At 43.4% G+C, this 17,380-nt stretch overlaps 1 protein-coding gene across 3 annotated transcripts in view; it reads right to left on the bottom strand.

Annotated features, from left to right (window-relative positions):
* LOC142661238 (uncharacterized) overlaps window positions 1-17,020 on the bottom strand; it is a 42,956-nt gene extending 25,936 nt beyond the window's left edge. For 2 of the 3 annotated variants that reach the window (XM_075838644.1, XM_075838727.1), the window contains exons 1-2: window positions 16,895-17,020; window positions 3,783-4,166 (exon numbers count right to left, since the gene is read on the bottom strand). In XM_075838644.1, the coding sequence (XP_075694759.1) occupies window positions 3,783-3,977 (195 nt within the window). In that variant the 5' untranslated portion in view covers window positions 3,978-4,166; window positions 16,895-17,020. The remainder of the gene's footprint in view (window positions 1-3,782; window positions 4,167-16,894) is intronic. The other variant, XM_075838769.1, reaches the window with a different exon arrangement.
* Window positions 17,021-17,380: the final 360 nt, after the last annotated feature.

Here is a 17,380-nt window from a genome sequence, read left to right as displayed (position 1 = left end):
TAGGAGAGATCCCTGAAATAGTAGGTCATGATGGAGAGGGATGGGCCAGTACATCTGCATACCAATAGAAACGTGGCCAGTCCAGCACTAAAAGAATGGTGGGAATTCCTTCGGCCTTGATTCGTCTGAGAAGCCGGGGCAGAGGAGTAATTGGTACAGGAGATTGAAGCAATTCTATGTAGGCCTCGTGATCCCGAGCTCAGGAGACGAAGTAGGGCATTGGCACTGGAGGGATTGGCAAATTGGGACGTGGAGGTGTGCGTGCACGAAGTCCACAGAGCAAATAAATTCCCCCTCTTCCATGGAGGCAATGACCGAACGGAGAGATTCCATGCAGAAGTGGCAGACCCTGACTTAGACATTCAGTCGTTGAGATCCAGGATGGGGAGAACCGATCCAACCTTTTTTAGCACAAGAAATTTATCTGATCTGGAGGTACATGGATAATGACCTCTTGAAGAGGCCGAGAATCTATTGCCTGAAAAAAGGTGGCCACTCTGTAAGGCGAAAAAGCGGATGAAAAGAAACGCTTGGGAAGAACGCTGTTGTATGCCGAGGATACCACTTCCTGGGCCGAGACGTCAGATTTAGGAAGCCAGACATCCTTGAAGCGCAGAAGCTTGCCCCCCACCTGAACCAAATTGAGTGGGGGCGCACCTTCAGACAGAGCTGGGCTTGCCTATCCCAGTCTTGGTGGTCTGAGGGTGACGTCATCAGGAAGGTCGGGTTTGAAGAAAGACTTGTTCTTAAAAGTACAGGTGGGATAGCTGTACCCACAAAAGCTCCGAAAGCGAGTACTTGTTTTTTTGGCAGAGGTGGCTTCTGAGATAATTTTGTCAAGAAGGGTTTCAAAATAAAGATAGCCTGAAATGGAAGCACAGTAAAAAACCCTCAGGATGCCGTCTGTGGACCAACACTTCAGTCAGGCAGTTCTGCGGATGGCAACGAAGGAAGGCGAAACACGAGCCACCAGACTACTAGCATCGAGAGACACAGATAATTTGTTGCATTAGACAGTTGGTCAGAAAGACCCACCAACTAAAGAGCTCCTGAGAAGAAGCCGTAACGGAGTTGTCGAGCCCATTCAGTGACTTGTGGAACAGTCACTGAATGGTACAGTGACTTGTGGAACGATGTAGCATCCGCCATAGGTATGGTAGCAGTCTTGGCAAGGCGGAAAACCAGGGGTCCGCATCCAGCAATTTACACCATTTGCAAGAGAACTCTTACGGAAAGGAATACATAACATCTAACCAGCCAGTGTGAGAAAACATTTTCACGGGGTGTTTCAACTCCTTATAGACCATTTCCTAAAGCGCCGAGTGAAAATCCTTCTGCAACAGTTTGGGTCAGTGAAAGGAGACTGTCTCGGGTGAAGGCACAGCATCCGTTCGTTACCTGGAAGGTATTACGAACTGCCTTAATAAGACTTTCCACAGTAGAGGACTGTTCCTTATCCAGTTATGATTCAGAGTCAGAAAGCTCCCCTTTTACTATGGCGAGGAAGCAGCAGACCGTCCTCCGGGGGGAGTTGAAATAGATTAGATGAGAGACCTATGTCAGTCGTGCAGACCTGTCCTGCATTTGGGGTCTATCACGTGACAAAGACATGGACAGAGAGTCCAGAGGCAAAGGCAAACCAGAAAGGCAAACCAAGATGGCCATCACGGACTGGGTGACGTTAGCAAAATTGTCAATGGTCCAGGAATGGGAATGAGCCCGCTCCGGTTCAGTCCACACAGCACCAGGCATGGGCATTGTTCTGGCCTCGCCAGCTAATCCAGTTATTTACAATCCCGAAACTTCGTTAACGTTTCTGTGGTAGTTACAGCAGAGCAAGCGTAATCTCGCGAGATCACGATGTAAATGACAGGTTACAGCGAGATTACGCTAACTCTGCTGTATCTACCACAGAAAAATTGTCGGGATTGTGAATAGACATCCCGTGGAATGTCTATTCACTGTCTAAACACTTCAGTATCGTTAATGTGTTAGTAGAAGACAGCACATAGTGATCTAAAAGGATCCTATGCGCTGATTAAATGAATGGAGAGAAGTGTATGACGCTGATTGGCCAGCGTTATACACTCCTCTGTACAACGCCAACCTTGGTCAATAGCAAAACATGCCCAGTTGCCCATTAAGAAACTCATTAGGATAAAGCTAAAGTTGCTAATAACGTGGTGAAAATAGATCGTTTTTTTAAATAAAAAGCACTGCTGTCACCTACATTATAGCGTCCATCTCCTTATGTAGGAGATAGGGCACTTATAATGTGGTGACAGGTCCTCTTTAAGAAGACAGGGGGTTTAGCTACATGTCAGATTACACACCGTGCTAATGTGTATTAGGACAGAATAGGCATTGATGGGGTTGGCGGGGGGTGCCAGAGCCAGATTGATGGCCAGCATACACCACACAAGGTTGACCACACAAAAATTAAGTCTGCATTTGTTCCTTTTCCTTCTGCTCTCCTGATCTGTTAGCACCCCCCCGCCCCCTTTGACTGTCAGCACAAAGCTATCTGCTTTCAGTCAGTGTGAGCCGTACACAGCAATAATAATAAAGATGGCTTACACTAAAAACAGACAACGTACTGACAGTCAAGGGAGCTCACAGATAATAAAGAGCAGGAGGAAAAGGAACAATTACAGACTGGACATAAAGCTACTGTGTATTAGCAGTGGCTGGTTTATCTAATGAACTGAGCCAGGCAGCAAGCCCCTTCACCACGTCACCAACACACAGAGGGGGGGGGGGGGGGTTCCCGGCAACCTGAAGCGGTGTTGGCAAGTCACAGCTAAGGGAAGAAGCTCCACTTCCGGGACACAGGACAGGGAAATCTGGACATCCTTGCAGTTTCGAAAGTGAAAGTATATTAGTAAATGTCTCCATTTTACATTTCCTAACCAACTAGGAAGATTTTCTGTCGTCTGACAACACCTTTAAAGGGGTATTCCTGTAATAAATAATGATCACCTATCCAGAGGATAGGTGATAATTTTCTGATCGCTGGTCGCCCAACCACTGGGACTCCCACTGATCTTGAGAATGGTGGTCCCAAACCCCAGGACTCTGCTCACTGCACCACTCGCAGTGAGGAGCCTAGATGGAACCTCTCAATGTAATGTCTATAAGAATGACAGAGACAGCCGCCGATATTCAATGTCCTCATGATTGTGGTCAAACCGTGAGATGAAACCGTGGTTTAGGGAACCTCATTCACAGTTGGGACCCCAGCGATCAGTAAATTATCACCTATCCCGTGAAAACCCCTATGAAGAACGTTATTTGTATATCCTGTAGGAAAGAAGGGAAAGGGGGGGGGGGGGCATGATGGAAACCTTTCGTTTCTACCCTCCTGTAACATATTAGTTGTGGGGGAGGGGAATGAGAAACAATGTCAGAAAATATTATTATACTGAAAGAGTAGTAGATGCTCGGAACAAACTACCTGAAGATGTGGTTGGAAAATCAGCAGTAAGTGAATGTAAACCTTCCGGGAGAAACATAAATCTATCCTAAAAGAAAACTAAAAAGGGAAATATTGGGGGTGACTACTTGTCATTCTCATCGCTCTACATCACTATTGCTGCATTGGTGACAGGACACATAACTGACCATATTGGTGGCTGATCTTCAGCTTTTCTGCTGTTTGCTTCTTGACGTCACTTGGAAGGTCTGGACGCTGTTATACAGGACACTGGATTCTTCCTATTACTTCCTATTATGTATTGTCCCTTCCCTATGTGTGACTTGTTCTATAATGTAGAAAAGTTTACCTCTCCGCTCAACAGGTAGATGATCTCCAAGGTGAAGTTTAATATTCTTCTGCTCATCTCATTCCTGCCCTTGTCCATCCTTGGTGGGTCATTCAGGAGAAGGAACGTTGTGGAGGAGAAGATGAGAAAACTGGAGGAACTGGAGGATCTAGTACTGCAGACGTCTTTATGAAGAAAGGAGAAGATGGAAATCATACAGGGGACAACATCATGTGTGACATTCAGAACCCCACTTATTGAGCATTGAGAGAAACATCTTCTCAGAGCCGTCACCACATGGAATAAAGGGGTATTCCCAACACGGACATTTCTCCCCAGGATATGCCAGAAATGTCTGATAGATGCGGCTCCACCTCTGGCCGTGCTCGGCTGTTTCTGGAACTCCTATAGAAGTGAATGGAGACACACAATCTGCTCAGTTCCTCCCGCTATATAAAATATGCTACCAACATAGAATGGTGTTCAATGTGAGAGTTACTTTTTATGCAAAAAAAGTGTATTATAAGTGTATTATTGCAGTGCATTATAAAAGCGATCGGATGATCGCATATTAAAGTCTCCTAGTGGGACTAGTAAAAAAGTTAAAGTTTAATAAAAAAACAAAAATGTGAAAATGAAAAACACTTTTTCCCCTTACAAAATGCTTTAGTATAAAAAAAACAAAATAAAGGTAAAAAGTTACATATATTTGGTATCGACGCGTCTGTAACGACCCGGACTATAAATCTATTACATTATTTAACCCTCGGTAAACACCTTAAAAAATAAAATAAAAAACACTGCAAAAATTGCTGTTTTCTGTGAATCCTGCCTTAAGAATATGTGATCAAAAGTGATAAAAAATCTACTCCAAAATGGTACCAATAAAAACTACAAGTTGTCCCGCAAACAAAAAGCCCTCACACAACCGCATCGGCGGAAAAATAAAAAAAGTTATGGCTCTTCATACATGGAGACACAAAAACAAATAATTTTGAAAAAAAAAAAAAAAATGTGTTTTTACTGTGTAAGTAGTAAAACATACAATAACTATACAAATTTTGTATCGTTGAATAAAGTTATTGTGTTATTTATACCACACCGTAAACGGCGTCGAATTAGGACGCAAAAAAGTGTGGCGAAATGTCTGGTTTTTTTTCTATTCCCCCCCAAAAAAAGTTAATCAATAAATTATATGTACCCCAAAATGGTGCCATTAACCCCTTTCCGCTTTTGGGCGTGACTGTACGTCCAGATACAAAGTGCGTTCCCGCACACGGGCATACAGTCACGCCCTGTAGATAAAGCGAGCACAGGATCTGTGCGCGCTTTATCTTCAGCAGCTGTCATACACAGCTGACATCCCACTGCAATGGCTGTTACCGCTGATCGCAGCCATTTAACCCCTTCAATGCGGCTGTCAATGACGTACGCCGCATTGAAGTGGTTGACAGAGGGAGGGAGCTCTGGTTGCCCAGGTACGGAAGCCTATTAGGTCCTGCCCGAGGCAGGACCTAATAGGCTAACGGTCAGATGATGAATGACAGTTACAATACACTGCACTACATACATACATAAGTAGTGCAGTGTATTGTACCGGGGATCAGAAGACCAGATCTTCAAGTCCCCACCAGGTCAGTGTAAAAGAAAATTTGAATAAAGTAAAAAAAAAATGTGAAAGAAAAATAAATAAATAAAAGTTTTAACTAATAAAAACAATAATCGCCCTGTTTCCCTGATAAACTCCTTTGTTATTACAAAAATATAAAAACATGAATGAAAAAAAAACTATACATAATAGGTATTGCCGCGTTCGGAACGGCCTGATCTATAAAAATGTCACATTATTTTTAGCGGCGTAAATTTTTTTAACAAAGAACAATGACAGCATTTACTTTTTTGCTTATCTTGTCTCAAAAAAAAATGATCAAAAAGTAACGCAAAATAGTACCAATAGAAACTAGAGTTCGTCACGCATAAAACAAGCCCTCCCGCAGCGATATCAACTAAAAAAGTTATGGCTGTGAGAAAATGGCGACACTAAAACATGATTTTTATTTAGAAAAGAGTATTTTTACATAGTTAGTACGGCTGAAAAAAGACACATGTCCATCAAGTTCAACCAAGGGAAGGGAAAAGGGAAGGAAAAATTTCTACACATAGGAGCTAATATTTTTTTGTTCTAGGAAATTATCTAACCCTTTTTTAAAGCCATCTACTGTCCCTGCTGTGACCAGCTCCTGCGGTAGGCTATTCCATAAATTCACAGTTCTCACTGTAAAGAAGCCTTGTCGCCTCTGCAGCTTGAACCTTTTTTTCTCCAGACGGAGGGAGTGCCCCCTTGTTTTTTGAGGGGGTTTTACAAGGAACAGGATTTCACCATATTTTTTGTATGTGCCATTAATATATTTATATAAGTTAATCATGTCCCCCCTTAGTCTTCTTTTTTCAAGGCTAAATAGGTTTAATTCTTTCAATCTTTCCTCATAACTTAAATTCTCCATGCCCCTTATTAGCTTCGTTGCTCTTCTTTGTATTTTTTCCAACTCCAGGGCATCCTTTCTATGAACTGGAGCCCAGAACTGAACTGCATATTCTAGATGAGGCCTCACTAATGCTTTGTAAAGTGGTAATATTACATCCCTGTCCCGCGAGTCCATGCCTCTTTTAATACACGACAATATCCTGCTGGCCTTTGAAGCAGCTGATTGACACTGCATGCTGTTATTGAGTTTATGATTTACAAGTACACCCAGATCCTTCTCAACAAGTGAATCCGCCAGTGTAGCGCCCCCTAGGACATATGATGCATGCAGGTTGTTGGTACCAAGATGCATAACTTTACATTTATCTACATTAAACTTCATTTGCCAAGTGGACGCCCAAACACTTAGTTTGTTTAAATCTGCCTGTAATTCATGAACATCTTCCATAGTCTGAACTATATTACATAGCTTGGTGTCATCTGCAAAAATAGAAATAGTGCTATTAATCCCATCTTCTATATCATTAATAAATAAGTTGAATAATAGTGGTCCCAGCACTGAACCCTGGGGTACACCACTTATAACCGGGGACCATTCAGAGAAGGAATCATTGACCACAACCCTCTGGATACGGTCCTTGAGCCAATTCTCAATCCAATTACAAACTATATTTTCTAAACCTATAGTCCTTAATTTACCCATTAGGCGTCTATGGGGGACAGTGTCAAATGCCTTTGCAAAGTCTAAAAACACTAAATCCACAGCGGCCCCTCTGTCTAGACTTCTGCTCACCTCTTCATAAAAACAGATTAGGTTAGTTTGACAACTTCTGTCCTTCGTAAAACCGTGCTGGCTGTCACTTATAATGCTATTTATTGTCACATAATCCTGTATATAGTCCCTCAATAGCCCCTCAAACATTTTCCCCACGATGGATGTTAAGCTTACTGGTCTATAATTACCCGGGGAAGACCTAGAGCCCTTTTTGAAAATAGGCACCACATTTGCCCTGCGCCAGTCCCTTGGCACTATACCAGTCACTAGAGATTCTCTGAATATTATGAAAAGGGGGACAGAAATAACTGAACTAAGCTCTTTAAGAATTCTAGGGTGTAACCCATCTGGTCCCGGAGCCTTGTGCACATTTATTTTATTTAATTTAGTTTGGACCATCTCTACATTCATCCAATTCAGTATATCAACTGATATATTAACAGCACTGGCACCGGCTACATCAGCTGCTCTTTCTTCTGTTGTATATACAGAGCTAAAGAACCCATTTAGTAACTCTGCCTTCTCTTGATCCCCTGTGATCAACTCCCCATTACCATTATCTAGGGGTCCTACATGTTCAGACCTGGGCTTTTTTGCATTTATATACTTGAAGAATTTTTTAGGATTTGTTTTACTATCCCTGGCCACCTGCCTTTCATTTTGTATTTTTGCTAATTTTATTACATTTTTACAGATTTTATTAAGCTCTTTATATTTTACAAAGGCTACAGCTGTACCCTCAGATTTGTATTTTTTAAATGCCCTTTTTTTGTCGTGTATTGCCCCTTTCACAGAAGGTGTAAGCCATGTGGGGTTTAATTTGAGTCGTTTATACTTGTTACCTATAGGAATAAATTTTGCACTATAATAACTCAAAGTAGATTTGAAAATCTCCCATTTATCATTTGTTCCATTATTTGACATTAGTTCTTCCCAGTCCATATCCTGAATTGCAGCCCTCATAATGGGGAAATTGGCTTTCTTAAAATTAAATGTTTTTGCCCTCCCAGCCTGCGTTTGTTTTTTACAGTATAGGTAAAATGTAACTATATTATGATCACTATTACCGAGGTTTTCACGAACATTGACATTCCCAACAAGATCTGCATTATTAGAAATGACCAGATCCAACAGAGCTTCACCTCTAGTCGGGTCTTCCACAAACTGGCCCATAAAATTTTCCTGCAACAGGTTGAGGAAATGTCTCCCCTTTGCAGTTGAAGCCGAACCATGACACCAATTAATATCCCGGAAATTAAAATCTCCCATTATCACTACAGTACCCGCCTGTGCAGCCCGCTCCATCTGTTTATATATCTGACCTTCCATCTCCTCAGTTATATTGGGGGGTCTATAGATTACACCAAAAGTAATTTTTTCAGTGTTTACCTCCCTTTCTAGTTCCACCCACAAGGTTTCAACCTCCTCACAGTCTTCACCCACTATTGTCTCTTTCACACTCGCCTTCATATCACTTCTCACATACAGACATACACCACCACCTTTCCGATTTGTCCTGTCTTTACGAAAAAGTGTAAAACCCTGTAGATTTACAGCCCAGTCATGTGAAGAGTCCAGCCATGTTTCAGCAACACCAACTATATCTATATTTTCTTCCAGTATCAAGGCCTCCAGCTCCCCCATTTTACTTGCTAGACTTCTGGCATTTGTGAACATACACTTTAACTTGCCTGTCAGTTTTTCACTTTTATTATCAGAAATGTGATTTGACATTAATCGGTCCTTTTTATTTACACTGGATGTTTTGCAACGAAAGGATCTCCTTATCTTGTTGTCTAGTCCTCTCCCCACATTCTGTTTCTCCCCCCACCAATATAGTCTGACCCCTCTCTAACCTGGCTACCCCTTTTTTTTCTACATTGACCTCCCTGTGGGAACGTAGTGAAACGTAAAAAAACAATATAAATTTGGTGTCGCTGTAATCGTATCGCCCCGCAGGATGAAGCTAAAAAAAAAAAAGCTGCTAGAATGGCTGTTTTTTGGTTTCCTCATCTCCCAAAAAATGGAATAGTGATAAAAAGGAAAAAAAATAAATAAATAAAAAAAATAAATAAAAAAAAATAAAAAAATCGCATGTACCCCAAAATGGAACCAATAAAAATGACAGCTCGTTCCACAAAAAACGCGCCCTCACACGGCTCCGTCACCGGAAAAATAACACGCTATGACTCTCAAAACGCAATGATGCAAAATGACGGCCAAGACTCATTTTTAGGTCCAGTAGAATTGCACTAAATATCCCACATCATCATTTGCTGGACCCCACAGGTGGACCCTGTAGATGCAGCGGAGATGAGGAAACTTTAGGGCCTTGTGCGGCTTATAGGGGTAGTGAAGAAGTCAAATATAAGGCAATACTGGAGCGCAGATATATTATATAATACCCAATAAACCCGGCCTGTGCATAAAGGATTGGTTCAAAGCGTAACATACCGAACCATGGATTATTGATTCTCCCCATTATTACATCATCCTATTATGCCCTGATACACTCCGCCCAGCTTACATATACCCTGATGTACCCTTCACATCTTACATATGCCCTGATGTACTCCGCCCAGCTTACATATACCCTGATGTACTCCACTCAGCTTACATATAGCCTGATGTACTCCGCCCAGCTTACATATACCCTGATGTACTCTGCACAGTTTACATATACCCTGATGTACTCCTCACAGCTTACATATACCCTGATGTACTCCTCACAGATTACATATACCCTGATGTACTCCTCACATATTACATATATCCTGATTACATATACCCTGATGTATTCCTCACAGATTACATATACCCTGATGTACTCCGCACAGATTACATATACCCTGATGTACTCCTCACAGATTACATATACCCTGATGTACTCCTCACATATTACATATATCCTGATGTACTCCTCACATATTACATATACCCTGATGTACTCCTCACAGATTACATATACCCTGATGTACTCCTCACATATTACATATACCCTGATGTACTCCTCACATATTACATATATCCTGATGTACTCCTCACATATTACATATACCCTGATGTACTCCTCACAGCTCACATATACCCTGATGTACTCCTCACAGTTTACATATACCCTGATGTACTCCTCACAGATTACATATACCCTGATGTACTCCTCACAGATTACATATATCCTGATGTACTCCTCATATATTACATATACCCTGATGTACTCTGCCCAGCTTACATATACCCTGATGTACTCCTCACATATTACATATACCCTGATGTACTCCTCACAGCTTACATATACCCTGATGTACTCCTCACAGTTTACATATACCCTGATGTACTCCTCACATATTACATATACCCTGATGTACTCCGCACAGATTACATATATCCTGATGTACTCCTCACATATTACATATACCCTGATGTACTCTGCCCAGCTTACATATACCCTGATGTACTCCTCACATATTACATATACCCTGATGTACTCTGCACAGATTACATATACCCTGATGTACTCCGCCCAGCTTACATATACCCTGATGTACTCTGCACAGTTTACATATACCCTGATGTACCCTTCACATCTTACATATACCCTGATGTACTCCGCCCAGCTTACATATACCGCCACATTATAAGCTGAAATACCAGTAAAACACCAAGTCTAATCTGTGCTTCAAAAGCCAAATGGTGGTCCAACTGAGCCTGGCAGTGTGCCACAACCGCAATTTCTGACCACATATGGGGTATTACTGTATTCTGGAGAACCCGCTTAACAATTTATGGGATGTGTGTCTACGGTGGTACAAGCTGGGCACAACACATTGGGCACTGAAATGGCATATCTGTGGAAAACAGCAATTTTCAATCTGCAACATCTATTATTTACTCATTTTTGCAAAACACTTGTGTGGTCAAAATGCTCACTACACCCCTAGATAAATTCTTTAAGGGAATCTAGTTTCCAAAATGGGGTCATTTTTCTGGAGTACCACTGTACTGGTACTATAGCTCAATGCAACATGGTGTCATAAAACGAATCTTGTAAAATCTCCACTCAAAATACTAAATGGCGCTCCTTTCCTTTAGAGCCTTGCTGTGTGTCCAAATAGAAGTTTATGACCACGTGTGGGGTATTTCCCTACTCTGGAGGGAATGCTTTACAAATGTTACGGTGCTTTTTCTCTTTTATTTGTTGAGAAAATGAAACATTTTCCACTAATGCTACGTCTTATTGGAAAATAATGTAATTTTTCATTTTCACTGCCCATTTGTAATAAAATCTATGAGACGCCTGTGGGGTCAAAATGCTCACTACCCCCCTAGATGAATTCCTTAATGGGTGTAGTTTGCCAAATGGAGTCACTTTTGGGGGGTTTCCACTGTACTGGTACCCAAAGGGCTTTGCAAAAGCGACATGGTGCAGAAAAACCAATCCAGCAAAATCTGTACTCCAAAAGCCAAATGGCGCTCCTTCCCTTCTGAGCCCTGATGTGTATTCATACAGTGGTTTATTACCACATATGGGGTATTTCCGTACTCTGGAGAAGTTGCTTTGCAAATGTTACGGTGCTTTTTCTCCTTTATTTGATGAGAAAATGAAACATTTTGACCTAAAGCTACGTCTTAGTGGAAAAAAAATGTAATTTTTAATTTTTACTGCACAATTCTAATAAAATCTATGAGAAACCTGTGGGGTCAAAATGCTCAATACACCCCTAGTTGAATTCCTCTAGGGGTGTAGTTTCCCAAATGGAGTCACTTTTGGGGGGTTTCCACTGTACTGGTAGCTTAGGAGCTTTACAAATGTGACATGGTGCCGAGAAATTAATCCAGCAAAATCAGCGCTCCAAAAGCTAAATGTCGCTCCTTCCCTTCTGAGCCCTGATGTGTATTCATACAGTGGTTTATTACCACATATGGGGTATTTCCATACTCTGGAGAAGTTGCTTTACAAATGTTGGGGTGCTTTTCCTCATTTATTTGTTGAAAAAATTAAAAATACTGAGGTAAAGCTACATCTTATTGAAAAATAATGTCATTTTTCATTTTCAGTGCCCAATTCTAATGAAATCTATGAAATACCTGTGTGGTCAAAATAATCACTACACCCCTAGATTAATTCCTTTGCTTATGGGGCCTTTGTTTCAGGCCCGTAGCACACTAGGGCCACATGTCGGATATTTCTAAAAACTGCAGAATCAGGGCAATAAATATTCAGTTGTTTTTCTCTTGTAAAAACCTTCAGTATTACAGGAGAAATGGATTAAGATGAAATTTCTGCAAAAAAAAGGGGTTAAAAAGTACAACTTGTCCCGCAAAAAACAAGTCCTAGAGTATGAAAAACGGCTCCAAAAACGGCATGCACTTCTTTTTCGTGGCCGTTTACATGTCCGTTTTTAAGAACGGCCGCGTATAAAACACCCCGTCGGAGCATAACGCTGTTTTCCCATTGAAATCAATGGGCAGATGTTTGGAGGCGTTCTGCTTCCGAAAAACGGCAGAAACACCCCGTGTGAACATACCCTCAATTTCAAACGAAGCAGCCAAGCACTTACCCCTTCTTGCTGCTTCCACCTAAAAAACCCTCTCAAATCCACTTTCCTCACCCTAAGGCCTTATTTACACGAGCGTGTGCGTTTTGCGCACGCAAAAAACGAGGCGTTTTTGCGTGCACAAAAGGCACTTAACAGCTGCGTGTGTCATCAGAGTATGATGCGCGGCTGCGAGATTTTCTCGCAGCCGCCATCATTTTGACACTCCGTTTGGATGTTTGTAAACAAAAAAGCACGTGGTGCTTTTCTGTTTACATTCAGAGAATGACAGCTGTTGCGCGACCACGCAGTTCGCACGGAAGTGCTTCCGTGCAACCTGCGTGGTTTTCACGCACCCATTGACTTCAATAGGTGCGTGATGCGCAAAAAACGCAGAAATATAGAACATGTCGTGAGTTTTACGCAGCGGACTCACGCTGCGCAAAACTCACGGACTGTTTGCACTGCCCCATAGCCTAATATAGGTGCGTACGACACGCGTGAAAATCACGCGCGTATATTACGCTCGTCTAAATGATGCCTAAAGCAGACAAAAATATATGCCGTGATCATCTACCATCTAGACTACTACAAAATCCTTCTTTGTGGCCTCGCATCTATGGGTATGTTCACACGCAGGGAGCAAAAACATCTCAAAATACGGAGCTGTTGTCAAGGGAAAACGGCTCCTGATTTTCAGACATTTATTAAGCCACTCGTGATTTTCGCTGCGTTTTTCGCGGCCGTTTTTGGAGCTTATTTCAATAGAGTCTATGGAAAAATGCTCCAAAAACGTCCCAAGAAGTGTCCTGCACTTCTTTTTCGCGGCCGTTTTTTTACGCGTAAAAAAAACGTCGCGAAAAACGCTCCGTCGGAACAGAACGCCGTTTTGCCATTCAAATCAATGGCCAGATGTTTGGAGGCGTTCTGCTTTCGATTTTTCGGCCGTTTACGGCACGAAAATAGGCCGTGTGAACATACCCTAACACACTTGCATCCCTCCTATCCATTCTCAACTCTGCGGCAAGGGTAAGTCTACCGCTTCCCTCAATCCACCTCTGCGGTCAACTGCTACCCATTGGCCAGCCAATTAGGTTCAAAATATTAAAAAAGACATACAAGGCTGTCCACAACCTGTCCCCTCCATACATCTCTGCCTTAGGCTATGTTCACACGGAGTATTTTGCAGGAGGAATATCTGCCTCAAAATTCCGTTTGGAAGTTTGAGGCAGATTTTCCTCTCCCTGCACGCCGATTTTCGCAGAGTTTTTCGCCCGCGGCTATTGAGCGCCGCGGGCATAAAACACAGCGAAATACGCTTTCGCTGCCTCCCATTGAAGTCAATGGGGAGGTCAGAAGCAGAAGCGCCCGAAGATAGGGCATGTCGCTTCTTTTTCCCGCGAGGAAGTTTTAGTGCTCGCGGGAAAAAGACGCCGACGCCTCCCATTGAAATCAATGAGAGGCATTTTCGGGCCGTTTTTGCCGAGTTTTGCGACGCGGTTTCCGCGTCAAAAAACTCTGCAAAATACTCCGAGTGAACATAGCCTTAGAGTGTATTCAGACGAGCATGTAACTCGTCCTTGTGACGGCCATTAAAACAACGGCCATCACTTCAACGGAGCGTGTTTAGGGTCCGTGGAAAACTAGGATGTCCTATTTTTTTTGCATTTTCACGCACCCCTCCATGGACTCTAGTCCATGAGTGAAAAACTTACGTTTTTCAAGTCCGAGATTGCACGCGCTCGTCTGAATGTGGCCTTAGTCTCCTGATGCCTTCTAAGGCCCACTTCAGTTTTTTCCTTCAGGGTGCTATCCGTTTTTGTCACTGATAGCTCCCTGAACCAATTCATTTCAATGGGGCCATGCACACTTCAGTTTTTTTGACGGTCCGTTGCTCCGTTCCGATCCAAAGTAGAGCATGTCCTACTTTGGTCCGAGATTCCGTGACCGTGAGGCCCATGCAAGTCAATGGGACCGTCAAAAAAACTGAAAGCACACGGAAGGCATCCGTGTGCCGTCCGTGTGTGATGGAGCCGTTGCCTAGCAATGGCCGGGCGGGCAGAAGTACATTACAGATATATTACACTAATCGGCAGCCACTTGTCTCTATCCAGCGCTGATAGAGAGAAGAGGCTGTTGATTAAAAATAAAATAAAAATCAGTTCATACGTACCCGGTCGTTGTCTTGGTGACGAGTCCCTCTTCTTCCTACAGTCCGACCTTCCTGTATGACGCGGCAGCCTGTGATTGACTGCAGAGGCGGTCACGTGGGATGAAGTATCATCCCTGGTCGCCGGCCTTCTGACGTGCGTGACCGCCACTACAGCCTGTGATTGGCTGCAGCGGCGACATGGATGAAACGTCATCGCTGGAGGCCGGACAGGAGGAAAGTAAGTATGACATTTTTTATTTTTTTATTACATTAAAATAGTATTTTCCGAGCGCCGAGCATGTACTGTCCAGGGTGCTGAAAGAGTTACCGCCGATCAGTGCAGCCCATTAACTCTTTCAGCATCCTGGACAGTACCATGCTCGGCGCACGGAAACACGGAGTGCACACGGCCGCTAAAACGGGCACACGGATCCGTCAAAAACGTCAGTGAAAACTGTGGCGGAAGTGTGCACGAGGCCTAATACGTAATCTTCGCTTCTCAACCGGTCCCCATCCTTGCATCTCTGCCCTAATCGCCTGATACCTCCCACAAAACATCCTGTTCACCTGTTCCCTCCATACATCTCTACCCTAATTTCACAATACCTACCCACACGTAATCTCCAGACCATAACCTGCCTCTGACAGGGCTTCATAGGACACTAAGAAACACGATATACTGCAATACATTAGTATTGCAGTATATCATATAAGCGATCCAACGTTCGCTGGTCAAGTCCCCTAAGACATAAATTTTTTTAAAGATTCTCAATTTCTTTAGGCCACACCACGCCATTGAATATGGATCCCCTAAACCTGCAGTATACTACTATATATAATATACCCCCCGACGCTGCCCCTTACACAATATAATGCCCCTATAACTGCCCATACATTATAATGCCACCGTAATAACCCCAAATAGTAAAGTGCCCCCATAGCTGCCCCAATAGTGCCTAAAAAAAAGAATAAAATCCATATTCACCTAACCTCATTCCAACGACGAGTGGAGGAGATCCCTCTGCTCCTCCGGTCTGTGTGGCTTGGCGCATATTTCCAGATTCTGTTGGACTTCTGCCATATATGGGCATTTCGGGCATCCTATTGGTCCGCGGTGTTCCCATTGCCTGCCCCCATTTACTTCTTGTTTAGCCCCCACGCCCACGTGCTACGGCGAGCGGACAGTATCCGCCCAATAGTATATACATGGATGATGGGGGTTATATACAGGGCTGACAAGGATTATATACAGGGATGATGGGGTGCCTGTATATAACCCCCATCTTCCCTGTATATTACCCTCATCATCCCTGTATATACTAGACAGCTTTCATCCCTGTATATAACTCCCACCATCCCTGTATACAGGAATGATCATGGTTATATACAGGGCTGGTGGCTGCTATATACAAGAATGCAGGGGCTAAAATACAAAGATCCCCATCATCCCTGTATATACCAGCCACCATATACAATTGGCTTGTGGGCATTGAGGCTAAACAAGAAGTAGACGTGGTGTGTGTGAAGGACACCGTGGACCAATAGGAGCCTAAAACGCCGTAAGTGCAGCAGACTCTGAATTCATGCGTGCTCAGCCGCTCAGGAACAGAGAGGCGCGAGGCAGCGATGTCATCACGCCTGTCTGCACTGAGTCGTGCGTGGCCGTCATTACACAGTGAATGGTAGAGCAGAGAACTGACGGCCCCTGCTCTGCTATAGGAGTCAACAGTATATGTGTCCTGAGGACGCAGATCTAGCTGAAACCGGGAGGAAAAATGAAACGCGAAAAATGAAAAGGCGCAAGAGGACGTCGGTTATCTGCGCTGAATTTTAGTTTTGTGTCTTTTTTTTTACCGGTATACTGCCCAGCGCTAATTAAAATGTATTGCAATAGCAGCCGGTCACCATCGTGCAATTTGGTCAGAGGAAGCCCCCTATCTCTAACAGATCAGATGCCAGGGTCGCTATTGATGATGGCATCTGAGGGGTTAAAAGGCCGGGATGGAGTAGTCTCAGCTGTTTGAAGCCGTGTATGGTGCAGCCTCCGCTCCTTCTAGTGTGACGTCCAACGGATGTCATCAAGGGGTTAAACCTCCTGTATATCATACAGCATTTAAAATAATAATTACCAACACAAACAAAAACGCATCGAAACCGGACAGAAATGACCTCCTGTAACCTTACCTTACTACTGCATCATGGGAAATCTCTTGACTGATAACAGAGAGAACAATAGACAACAGCAGTGACCAAAAGTCATGTACACCCGACCACCGTTGTTCCACCTCATACAAGGCAACAGCTGTAGGACCTGTGATGACGTCACTACCATGTGACCGGAGCAGGAGGGGCGGAGTTATCAGCGGTGAGAAGTGGGGGATGAAGGACCCGTGATGATGATCTCGTGATATGAGAGGCGGAGCTCTGTGACGGGGCGGGGCTCGTGTGCTTCGTGGAGACGGGATGATGACCACGAGACATGAGGGGCGGAGCTCTGTGAGTGGGCGGGGCTATGTGGAGAGGTGATGGATTCCGTGTTTTCTTCTATAGGTTGTCATTGTTTGAGAGCTGGAACCAGAGAATGCTGGGAGTTCTAGTCCTATCTTATATCTCCTTCCTGTAATGTCCTCTGAGATCCCATAATAACAGCATGGACATGCTGGGAGTTGT

Source organism: Rhinoderma darwinii, chromosome 1 (assembly GCF_050947455.1).
Source record: "Rhinoderma darwinii isolate aRhiDar2 chromosome 1, aRhiDar2.hap1, whole genome shotgun sequence".
NCBI lineage: Eukaryota > Metazoa > Chordata > Amphibia > Anura > Rhinodermatidae > Rhinoderma > Rhinoderma darwinii.
The sequence above is the reverse complement of the archived record's forward strand: the minus strand, read 5'-3'. Positions and strand labels throughout refer to the sequence as shown.